The 12621-nt window shown below is 36.3% G+C and overlaps 2 protein-coding genes and 4 non-coding genes across 7 annotated transcripts in view; 1 reads left to right on the top strand and 5 right to left on the bottom strand.

Moving 5' to 3' along the window:
* The window catches only part of LOC121756375 (peptidyl-prolyl cis-trans isomerase FKBP16-1, chloroplastic-like), a 542442-nt gene that overhangs the window by 471891 nt on the left and 57930 nt on the right, over window positions 1–12621 (bottom strand). The gene's annotated exons all lie outside the window — the stretch shown is intronic.
* LOC121756340 (pre-mRNA-splicing factor ATP-dependent RNA helicase DEAH10-like) lies at window positions 96–6100 on the top strand. The gene is made up of 13 exons (XM_042151858.1): window positions 96–157; window positions 263–506; window positions 576–622; window positions 777–857; window positions 1542–1758; window positions 1953–2370; window positions 2884–3087; window positions 3400–3560; window positions 4387–4572; window positions 4709–4940; window positions 5046–5245; window positions 5346–5480; window positions 5568–6100. The coding sequence occupies exons 2-13, from the start codon at window positions 424–426 to the stop codon at window positions 5749–5751; spliced, it is 2148 nt and encodes a 715-aa protein (XP_042007792.1). The 5' UTR covers window positions 96–157; window positions 263–423; the 3' UTR covers window positions 5752–6100.
* Window positions 6709–6904, bottom strand: LOC121756706. The gene has a single exon (XR_006041079.1). It is a non-coding gene; the product is annotated as a U2 spliceosomal RNA (small nuclear RNA).
* Window positions 7222–7440, bottom strand: LOC121756698. The gene has a single exon (XR_006041074.1). It is a non-coding gene; the product is annotated as a small nucleolar RNA U3 (small nucleolar RNA).
* LOC121756716 lies at window positions 9152–9346 on the bottom strand. The gene has a single exon (XR_006041089.1). It is a non-coding gene; the product is annotated as a U2 spliceosomal RNA (small nuclear RNA).
* On the bottom strand, window positions 10143–10362 carry LOC121756688. Its single transcript, XR_006041064.1, has one exon. It is a non-coding gene; the product is annotated as a small nucleolar RNA U3 (small nucleolar RNA).

The following is a 12621-nucleotide window of genomic DNA, read 5'->3' as shown; positions in this document are numbered from 1 at the left end:
AAATAGAAAGCAAATAATAATGGTTGTATAAAAAGCCCAACCGCCCCCGTCCCCAATTTTCATCTCCTTCTCACACCAGACCTGAACGACCACTCGAACTACAGCTCTACAACGCGCCGCCTCCTTCAACCCCAATTTGGATACCTTTTCTCGTTAGGTATAATTGTAATTCGATTTCGGGAAGTTCCTATTTCGCGAATATTTTGAGCAATTTGCGTTTCTGCCGGCTAACAGTTGTGAGTTGTGAGCCTATTTTATCAAGTTCGAGCTTGGTGTCAACGACCTCGAACTCGAATACCATTTAATTGAATATCAGCCGAGTGCAAGCTCAGAATACGCGTTTTCAGTATCACATCTCGCCGAGGCACTGACTCATACTAAGCAGTACCACACAGCAAAAGTTTTCAAACAGAGCTCTTTGCCATGCCGTCAATGGCCTCCAACAACGCTGATCACATTGCCACAATCAATCATTCCAATGGCTCTAAAGCTGACTTTATGGCCAGGTTCTCTTACATTCTGCAGCGTACAAATAGTTTCCACAATTTTATTTACTTACAAGTTAATTATTTCAGGAGGCAACAAATCGAGAAGCACAGGAAAGCTCTGCCGATTGCTGCTGGTAAGTGTTTATTTTATAATTATGGCGATTCGTTTGTTGTAGAGTGCCTTGGCGTAAATTTCTCATTAGCTTATGTTTGATATTTCGTTGGTTTCACAATTCTGTTCTTTTCCTATACTAAAGGATTTTGCTTCTAATTTTTGGTATTGCGCAGTCGAAAAGAGGCTGGTGGAGGAGGTTCGCAATAACGATGTTCTAATTATTGTTGGGGAAACTGGCAGTGGGAAGACAACACGTAAGTTTCTAATTTTTCAGTTGTGAAGCTTAGTTGTAGATAGCACATTTGCTTGATCTTGCATCCGAAGTTACTCGTTTTGCCTAAGTAATAAGGAGTATTAGGGTTGCTAGTGTTAGTCTGTGTCAATGCTAGATAGACCTAGTAGACCTCCAAGTTCTTGTGGCGGTGTGGCCTGTTGAGCTATCCGTTGAATTTTACTAAAGGAAGAAGAGAGTTGATAATTGTTTCCGACTAACAAACTCTTGACAAATAATTTACTCCATTAGTACCAATGCCCAACATTTGGTGAAATGAATACATCATTAGCTGGCCTTGTAGTCTCTCCTTTATGGATTTATGTTTGATTTAGTTTAGCCAAAATGCTAGATGTTGCTGAATGTTTGTGTGAAACATATGGCCTTTATTTAGCTTTCAACTTAAAGACTGAGAGCTGGTTTTCTTTTGCTTGTGTTAACTATGGCCTTTCCAGTAAAAGATTGTTTCACCACTTCATGTATGGTGTTGACTTTTGAGCAACCTAAAGAGATGTTCCTTCTCAATATACATTTTTTCCTGCAGTGACATTATGCCCTTCTTGTACATAGAATCTGTTCTATAGGACTTCCTGTATCTTGACATGTTTCAGTTTACTCTATCATGCTCTTATCTGCACAACTTTACTTATTAACCTTATTTTGGCAGAGTTACCGCAGTATCTATTTAATGGAGGGTTTTGCCGCAATGGAGGAGTAATTGGGGTAACTCAACCCAGACGTGTTGCCGCTGTTACAGTTGCTAAAAGGGTTGCTGAGGAATGTGGAGTAACATTAGGACAAAAGGTTGGATATGCCATTAGATTTGATGATGCCACTTCTGCTTCAACAAGGATAAAATACATGACAGATGGCTTGTTACTCAGGTAAAAGAACCATCCATGCTTCCTGTTTGCCACATTACACATTTTTTTCTTACAAAATCACAGATTTGTTTTTTCATACATGTGAAATCAAGTGCCTCTGCTATCCACAATGGCATTTGATTCATGCTTGGAGCTACAAATTACTGGATGTACATCCCTCAGCAAACTAACTGGTTGTGTTTAATGACATACAGGGAAGCATTATTGGATCCATATCTCTCTAAATATTCAGTTATTGTTGTGGATGAGGCTCATGAGAGAACAGTTCACACTGATGTATTACTTGGTCTATTGAAGACCGTTCAAAAAACAAGGTCACAGGGTGTCAGTAAGACCGTCCATAATCAACCTATAGAAGCTGAGAATGGCATACAGTCGGAAAAAGAGAACGTGGTTGAATCCACCAGCATTCTGAAGCCTAATCAAGGCAAAAATTTATCCCCATTGAAGTTAATTATTATGTCTGCCAGTCTGGATGCAAAAATCTTTTCCGATTATTTTGGTGGTGCTAGGGCTGTGCATGTCCAAGGTCGACAATATCCTGTTGATGTACTATACACTCATCAACCAGAGACTGATTACGTAGATGCAACATTGATTACCATTTTTCAGGTTAATGCAGCATTTCTTCATCTTATTTAAAAAAAATAAGATTTCCTCTTTATTATTGATTGCATGAATCACTTATAACCTTTTTGGCCGACACCTTTCTAATCCTATGTCTAAGACAAGCTTGTAAATTCTAAAGTTGCTGATAACAATCATTCTTATTTTGTGTATTTTACTATAAGTTTTGTGTTTTTTTATAAAAACAGTGCAAGTTATGAAATATTGAAATTCATTAAAAAATTGCACTACAGTGCATCTGCCTGCTAAACATAACCCTGCTGCTACTTACTTATCTCTTATTTGAGGATATATACTTCTTTTCTTTCCAGTACGAACACATTTTGTTTGTATTTTATACTAGTTTTTAAGGTCCTATCTCATGCTATGCTGTCTGAATCAACTTTGAATGAATAAATAATGAACTTTGAGAGGCTCTGCTTATTTTGGTGTGGTCTTACTAGTTGGTCCTAGTTGATGTGTATGTAGACTGTAACTCACTTCAATTTGACCTTCCAGATACATCTAGAGGAAGGACCAGGTGATATACTTGTGTTCTTGACTGGACAAGAGGAGATTGAATCTATTGAGAGGCTCATCCAGGAGCGCCTTCCAAAGTTACCTGAGAGCAAATGCAAGCTTCTGGTTATTCCGATATTTGCATCTCTTCCATCAGAGAAACAAATGAAAGTTTTCATACCTCCACCCAATGGTTACCGCAAGGTTGTTCCTATTTCCTTCTCTAAATGAGTTTCATTAACTGGACAGCAGATGCATCAGCCTATTTGTGGATATTGTAATCTAAATTTAAGTCATATATTCTCCTTGGATAATCCTTTAGAACCAATAACCAATTTAGTGAAAATAAAATAACTCATATTTTTTTTTCTGAAGTGCTTCAGTTCTTTCCTTATAGCTGCCTGCTAGTTTGTCATCAATAGCATTTCAACTCTGCAATAATTCATTCTCCAACACAGGGAGCTCGTGAGGTCAATATATCTGACTATAAGTTGTTTGCTTCTGTGTGATTGTTAGGTAATATTAGCTACTAATATTGCTGAGACATCAGTGACAATACCTGGCATCAGGTATGTCATTGACCCTGGAATGGTCAAAGTACGCACATATGATGCTTCTACTGGGATTGAGCCATTGATCATTGTTAAAACCTCGAAAGCTCAAGCACTTCAGCGGAGGTAATGTGATTGAATTGCTCTTAACTCAATCTCCGCAGGAACAAATTTACACTCAAATAAAATTCACATTACAGTCATGTTTCTCCTCCATTTTTTGAGCTGTCATGATGGGTTATAATGTTTCCTTTTTTCTCGTTTCACTGCTGATTTTTCTATAGTGTATTGAGTCAACTTTTGAGGGATGAGCCAGTTATATTTTAAGATATGGTCTTATGTTGATTAAAAATCTCTGATGAATTCATTACCTGCTAAAATGGATCCTTGGAATTGTATGAGGGAGCTCAACTATACTGGCTAAGACCATCTCCAAGGGTACACTAAAACCTAAAATGGGATAGGTATTTAGCTCCAACAGTACTCAAAAACCAATCCCATTTTTGGTTTTTGAGAAAAAAATACCTATCTTTAGGTTTACACTAAACCAAAACCTAAAAGTTTTTCAAATTTTGTGAGTAAAAAAGACATAATATAGAGAATATTCTTTTAAGTTTGAGTTTAGTGTAAATGGTTGGAGTAAAATCATATTTGACATTTACACTAAAATGAGTTTGAGTTTAATGTAAATGGTTGGAGATGCTCTAATACACAGTCAATCGTTTCTATCCCTAGCCTGTTGGATACACTAACACTATAATACGTTACTGTACTTTGAAGTGTCTAAGGTGTTCATTTTGTTTTTGTTGAGTTTAAGATATAAGTAGCAAACATTGGGAAAAGGGCATTGTCTGTCTATCTTCCTATTTTCTAGATAAAGGATAAAGGCACTGGGGCAGTTCTTGTTTAAGATATCTACACTAAGTGATAAAATATTACATTTTGACTGCAGTGGTCGTGCTGGCCGAGAAGGACCTGGGAAATGCTACCGCCTTTATCCGGAGAATGAATTTTACAAACTGAAAGCTTCTACAACACCTGAAATTAAAAGATGCAACCTTGCAAATGTAATTTTGCAGCTTAAAGCTCTAGGTGTTGATGATATTCTTGGTTTCGATTTCATTGAAGAACCAGACAGGTGATTACAGCAAGCCCCAACAACCCCCTCTCTTATGAAGCTTTGAAAATGTCGATGGGGTGTGCTATTATGTCTTTATTATTGTTTCCTTCAAGCAGCTTTATCAATTTACGTTCTACTGTGTTTACTGATACAGGATGGCCATCATCAAGTCAATGGAGCTGTTATTCTTGTTAGGTGCTCTTACGGACGGAAGTAAATTGTCTGATCCAGTTGGTCATCAAATGGCCAGGCTTCCACTGGATCCTATTTATTCTAAGGCTCTTGTTGTTGCCAATCAATTTAACTGCTTGGAAGAAATGTTAATAATTGTTGCGTTGCTCTCAGTCGAATCCATATATTATGCTCCCCGTGAAAAGTTGGAAGAGGTATAGCTCCTGCCTCATTTATGTTCTTATTGGTGTTCTTTGATGATGAGTCACCTGATGGAAAGTAGCCAGAACCGATAAACCAAACCTTATTTTTTGATGCAGTCACGAACTGCCTTGAGAAGCTTTTCAAGTTTAGAGGGCGATCATTTGACGTTACTAAAAATATATTGTGCTTCGGATGAGTTTTTGGAGAAGAGCAAGCTGGTAGGCAGTCCTGATAAGGCTGAGAAGAAACTCAGAAAATGGTGCAAGCAGAACTTCATCAACAGCCGCTCTTTAAAACACGCCCGCGATATCCATAGGTCAGTTAAGCTAACTTGATCTTTTGCTAACCTTTTTAGGACATAGTTTTAAATTTCTGTGGATGCATTTCTCAGATTTGAGTATCTGTTATATTTGTAGTCAAATACGAAGGAATGTGGAGCAAATGGGTCTTTCTGTCACTTCATGTGGGGATGACACTCTTCAAATGCGCAGATGCCTAGCTGCTTCGTTTTTCCTAAATGCAGCTTTGAAGCAGCCTGATGGTACTTACAGGTATTTGTTCGAGTTGATTGCCCTCTCTCTGAATCTCTATCTTTCTCGGTCTCTCTAAGTGTGAGTTTGATTTTATGAAAATGGCAGGGCTTTGTCTAGTGGTCTGGCAGTGCAGATTCATCCTTCGTCTGTATTATTCCGGATGAAACCAGAATGCATAATCTTCAATGAATTAGTCAGGACTAATCAGAACTATGTCCGGAATGTTTCTACCATAGATTACTTGTGGTTACCCGAGCTGGCTCCTCAATTCTACGCCTTACCGGAATAGTTCTCCCAGTGAAAGTCTGTGGCACGTCCACACCCGGTCTCTGCACACAACTGGCACGTTGAAATGAAGGGAATTCCTAGAAGCCCAACATCACACAGCATAAATGGGAGGTGAAGGCAAACGCAATAGTTGCAGGTGAAGTTGAATCATGCCAACAATCACCAGTAACCATGTCTTCATGTTCTCTAGCTGGTTGCCGAAGTCCGAATTCACCATCCCCAGATGCAAAAACCTCTACCATTTGTTGTAACAACACGTTTTTTATATGATATTTTGGGTAAATATCTTTGTAATTATTTAACTAACAAATAACTAATCATAGCTCTCATAAATGGGTTGTTTGACTAAATTAATGTGTACAATATAATCAACAATCAACTTCATCAATCCACATTCAAATCCGTTAGTTATATTATGGGAAGTTCATTTTGATTCCCTTAAAGTTGATGTTAAAAACAAAAAATAAGCCTCCAGTAAATAGATGCTTTGCCCATTTACATTTTCTTTCAACATACATATTCTTCAAAGAAGAACAGTCTTTTCAAGGATATTCAGTAGCTGGGACAAACACTTCATCTAATACCAAATATTTTGCAAGGGGCTCATCAAATGCCACAGCTCTTATACAATGATATTATGAAATGATGCAAACCTGAAATAAAATACAGATATCACAAAAAGTTGAAAAACAAAAAGATGGATGATCGTCTACTGCACAACAAGCCGGAAAACAACCTGAGAGAGCTGTTAATCACACTCTAGCCAGGCAGCCGTGGTTCATCCGCCAGATGTGGTTTCCTGTCTCCTTATAGATCAAGGATACATAGGTCCGAGTGGTCATGACTGCTTCACGAAGCAATCCGTTTATGTACGTACGTGTAATTTATTCAGTAGGAATTCGTTTATAATGTCAAATTGAGCTTTCTAATAAGGAAAAGAATAATGAAACTAAAATTAGTGGGGTGCGCCAGGCCCAAGCAGTAGTGCAACGCATGGGCGACACACAAAGGCCCAAGTAGCAAGCTATTTTGATAGGCCTTCCCCCTTAAAAAATAAATTTAATATCGTGTGGACCAATGATCCACATATCAGATATTAAACTGATAAGAACAGATACTACACTTGATCTTAGCCAAAAGGCCGAGAAAGGTATGAGTTTTCCATAGGCTGCCCCCATGGTTTTATACCACGTGCTCTGCTCAACCTTGCTGTATACATTCGATGTGGGAATACAATTTCAATAATAATACTTCAGAATCAGGTTAGGCAACTCAAATACATACATTCATCTACAACAAAGAAAACATGCAGAGAGAAGAGCTGGTTGTTTCATTTCATGCATCGGTGCAGCACAAACATTAACTCCAACAACCCACACAAACCTGAGGCGCTGTTATCAAATGCCATACCTCACATAACTATCATGATTAGCTGCATCAATAAATCAAAAACTATAAAAGATTTAGAGGCCGTCTGTCAGACAGCTGCCCAGCCATCCTAGCTGGACCAGAGTCGAGCCAAGAACGATCATCTACTGCACCACGAGCCAGAAATCCAACCCGAGGGGCTGTTAATCACGCTCTAGCCAGGCAGCCATGGTTCATCCACCGGATGAGGTTTCCTGTCTCCTTAGAAATCAAGGATACGGAGGTACGAGCCTATAGAACAGATCCTATAGAACAGATCCATCAGTTTATGACCCGATGCAATTACCATTATATATTTATCCCCCTAACAAAATTTCGGTGGAGATATGCCAAACCGAATAGCTCATAATCTGATAGGATTAGCTTATAATAGCCCAGGCCCAAGACTTGTCTGAAATTGATTGAATTATAAGTATTTTGTTCAAAATTTTATTACTTTTTTTAACGTTAGTAAGTAATACTACTGTATTAAACTTTTTATGAAACAGAAGGCTTCTAGGCACGAGACAGAAGGTTTCGATGAGGAACAGCAAGGTAAGGTTACACGATGATCCTGCATTAACATCGAAGAAACACACACACGTCTTCATGAATCGTAGTTATATTTTTTGAAAAAAAGACCTCTTCAGGTATCGGTTTTAAAGAGTCGGAAGTATATCCGACTGTAGGTATACAATTGAGGAATTCATTTTTGTATGCAAACTAATCCAATTTCTAATTTGAATATCAACCAACCTCCCAACTTTTATTCCCACTTTCATTTTGCTTATAGATGACCAGACGAGGTTTCCTCGCCTCCTTAGAAATTAAGAATACAGAGGTACGAGCCTATAAAACAGATCCTGTTCAAATAAGGTCGTGACTACTTTACGAAGCCATTACTTTATGTACCTATCATTTATTCAGTAGGAATTCGATGTGGGATAGTAATGCTCACAGTTAAGTAAGGGATGTGTGTGACGTTTTCATCTTATAGAAATCAGTGAGTTGATTACCAAGTTCAGGTATAAGGAAAAGTGACAAGTGATAGATAAAAAGACCTTATTAACTTCTATAATACTATATAACAATCTTACTTATGAAATGCAACACCCAAATAAACACAGATATAACCTCACAAGCCAATAGAGGAGGCTGCCCTTGTTTTGTAATCTTGAGGTGAATAATAGAACTCATGTACATAAGATTAAGTGGAAATATTTTCCTAAATATTACATTTGCGTAGGACTAAAAATCTTTTGAAAATCTAAGAAGTGACAGTCCTTGCTATTTCAATTTACAGGTACTAGGAGACATTTTGACATCAAGTAGCAGTTGTTAGACAATCTACTTTTCTAAATGATGCATTAAGGTTATTCACTAGATATGTCAAAGCACTTACTCTTAGCTAAAACACAAGTGTCAGTTTAATGTATGAAGGAGGCGTATGTGTTCAGATGTAATGCCAAGTATTTTGGAAGGATTTAGGTTGTAATATTACACCACTAGGAAGCTTCAGTGTCCAAGATACTTCAAAACTGAGACCTTATACTTGACATAGTTGTAGCGTAGAATTGAAGCTGCATTAACTATCATACTCATCAAATGCCATTACAATCACTCATCAAAAGTTCAAAAAGATAAAGAGTTTGCCAAACAGCTGCCTGACCATCCTAACTTGGACCAAAATCCAAGCCAAGAACAATCATCTAATGCCATCACAACCCAGAAATCACAAACCTGGAGAATTTTCTCCGCCACTAAAGTATCGAGTATGCAAACCTGCTCGTCACCCAGACGGGGTATGACTGGAGAATTTTCTCCGCTGCACTGATTGACGGTGCTACAATGTGGAAAATAAACAATAAGAAACCAACACTAATATAGGCAATATGAGGAACCCGATAATCCTTGATTATATATTTATTTGAGATTTCAATTAGGAAATGAACCAAATCGTTGCACTGATAGATGAAATAATGAAACTAAAATTGGTGGGGTGCGCCAGGCCCGAGCAGTAGTGCAACGCATGGGCGACACACGAAGGCCCAAGTAGCAAGCTACTTTGATAGACCATCCCCTAAAAAAATAAATTTAATATCGTGTGGACCAATGGTCCACATATCAGATATTAAACTGATAAGAACAGATACTACACTTGATCTTAGCCAAAAGGCCGAGAAAGGTATGAGTTTTCCATAGGCTGCCCCCATGGTTTTATACCACGTGCTCTGCTCAACCTTGCTGTATACATTCGATGTGGGAATACAATTTCAATAAGTATATACGCTAGCTGTGCTAAAACACTTGAACATTCTGTGCTAAAATACTATTGTGAGTTTGATTTATGATGGTGATATATGATCAGTGTTCTGGATACTTCAAAAGCAAGGAAACACACATTGATGAATCTTATATTTTTTTTATTAAAGGACCCCTTTAGGAATTGGTTGTAAAGCTTCGCTAGTATATCCCATTGAAGAAGGTAAGTATTTTGTGCTTGAAACAGATGAGTGAGAGAGTTTAATTAATAAAGGAGATTTATATTAGTCCAGCTCTGATGCCAAATACTATGTTGGAAGAATTTAGCTTGTATTATTACGACACTAGGAAGCTTTAGTATCCAGGATACTTTAAAACTGGAATATGTAAGAACCAACTCAAATACACTCATGTAACTACAATAAGAAAACAAGCATATGACCAGCACCTTTAAAACACAACTAAGAAAAAAATGCATTTTAATTTCCCAAAACTTGATATAGTGGTATTAACAACTTCCAAATATCATCATCTCTAGCATAGTATTGAAGCTGCAATAGCTATCATACTCATCAAATGCCACAACTCTTTTACAATGACACTATGAAATGATGTACTCCTCAAATAACATCATTCATAAGGCAAGCTGTCATTACAAGGGATCTCAAACAACCTTATCTGCATCATTATAACCAAAAGTTTTTTTTTAAAAAAAGAATAAGAAATCTGTCAGACAGCTGCCCAGCCATCCTGGCTGGACCAGAGTCAAGCCAAGAACGATCATCTACTGCACCACAAGCCAGAAATCCAACCCGAGGGGCAGTTAATCACGCTCTAGCCAGGCAGCCACGGTTCATCCACCAAACATGGTTTCCTGACTCCTTAGAAATCAAGGATACAGAGGTACAAGTCTATAGAACAGATCCTGTTCAAGTAAGGTCGTGACTGCTTCACTCTCCGTCCATTTAAGTACTTGTTATTTATTCAGTAGGAATTCGACGTGGGACAACAATCAATAATCACAGTAATAGAGCAAAAATTACGTAGCGCCTACTTTATGCGTTTAACTATTGTTTTCATCAAAGTAGAACAAAAATGTGATTAACTATTTTAGTAAGAAAAGAATAGATAGAAATTTATTTTTCAAATATAGAAAGTTAATATTTTAAGTTGGAGAGACTAAAAAATTTTGGATGTTTTGAGTACAGCGGAAGGAGTTTTAAAAATTAGACCTATATATAATTTAGAACTTAATATGATAAAACATGTTATGTTGCATATTTTATGTAATTAGGGTTTGTAAAATTTAACGAAGACAATGACAACATCTAATGTATTTATAAACAAATTAAATATATAAATTAAAAGAAATAATCTTGATATAATCCAAATGCGCTCACGTATATTGATTGTCAATAAGGTAGCATCTAGCATAATATTTCTCGTGTATATAATTGCCCATACTATCTATAAATGTATATGTAATTAAAGTGGTTGAATAAAGTGAGAAGAAGTGGAAATATTCGTGTCATAGGTGCATTTAATACAATTTGATTTGGTGGAAATTCACGAGGGAAATCAAGTTATGAGTGAGAGAGAGTGATGCAAAAAACAGAACCTCGTGTTATATGCATGCCTACAACCCTACTTAATTTTAACAAATGGATACGTTGGCGAAGAAAAAAAGAGGTAATAGTAGTATTTTGCAATTTAAATAGGAATTTTTTCCAGTAGAATATTTTCTCTAAAGTGAATATAGTTGATGATTTAAATTGATATTTACTCTCATAACAATTAGAGTATTATCAGGAAGACTCACTACAATAAAAAAAAACCTGTTAATGACATTTTTTTAATATAATTAAAGAAGTTAATTTGTGTAATTTCTAAATATACCACCAACGCTTCAAAAAACGTTCTTATTATTAATGTTCCAACTAAAATGAGGGGACGCAAATAGAAGAGTCCTAAAAAAATTAAGTTAATTTGTTCTTAATTTAGGGACGCTTTCTTTTGCGTTCTAAATTGTTGTTATTTTTTAAAACTTTTCAATGCAAATAATTGCATCTCAATTTTTATGTTGGATCTCAATTTTTATGTTCCTAAAAGATAAGTGTTTTTTTTTGTAGTGAATTGAATAGTTATATGTGAACTGTGAAGTGGGGTGCAAAATGTGAACTAGTGAATTTTGTCCCTACATTTTAGTTAAAGTAAATCTGATGCTAATATTTTGATTCGAGTGCTTGTTATCGCCTATATTTGACCAAGCTTATCATATTATCTGTAATATCTATTCTAGCTACACTAGCCAAACTGAAAAAGGTTGTAATGTTGAATGAGAGTATAACTAAATTAGTAAAAATCACACAAGATCTTTTTAGTTATTTTCAGTTAGGCCCAAATTAAATGATAATATGATCAATTGATAATTAATTGTATTTGTCTAAGTAGAAAAAGACACTCAACAATTTGGGTTCACATCATTACCATTGGGGATGCATCAAATATGGATATTTGTCTGTATAAGATTCAAGTTTTGAACTTTAATTAAATCTTACTATGATGGAGTACAAGATGAGTCACATTATTTCAATCACATTTTCTAGAACATCGATTTTAAAAATACTGTCTAAGGTTTTTTCTTATAAGAAAATTCTCTCAAAAAGTTTAATATAACTGCAAAACAAGACAAAAGTCGCTCTATACACTTATGTGAACTTATCATACCAACTTAAAATAGTACTCCTTTTGTTCCATAGTAATGAAGGCGTTTCTTTTTAGCATGGAGATTAAGAAAATTTGTGTTAGGTGAGTTAAGTAGAGGGAGAATAAAGTGGAAAATGAAAAAAGTAGAAAGATGTAGAGAGGAAAAAGTAAGAGAAAGTAAAGTAGGTGTGGAAAAATGTGTTGACTTTTACTAAAAAGGGAAATGACTTTATTACTATGGAACGTACCAAAATGGCAAAATGACTCTATTACTATGGAACAGATGGAGTAATACTAATAAATAAGGGTAAACTGCCCTAAAAGTCACAAACTTTTGTCAAATTTCAGTTTTTCCCACGAACTAAAAAATTGGCGTATAATGTCATGAACTTTATTGGGTTGTTGGTATTTCCCATTTGACCCAACCCTGCAATTTTCTGGTTGAAAATTTGCATGCATGGCAAGCCTGAAAGTTGACCTGAAGATTGCCAAAAAT

This window comes from Salvia splendens, chromosome 11 (assembly GCF_004379255.2).
Source record: "Salvia splendens isolate huo1 chromosome 11, SspV2, whole genome shotgun sequence".
Lineage (NCBI taxonomy): Eukaryota > Viridiplantae > Streptophyta > Magnoliopsida > Lamiales > Lamiaceae > Salvia > Salvia splendens.
This window is presented reverse-complemented; position numbering and strand designations above follow the sequence as displayed.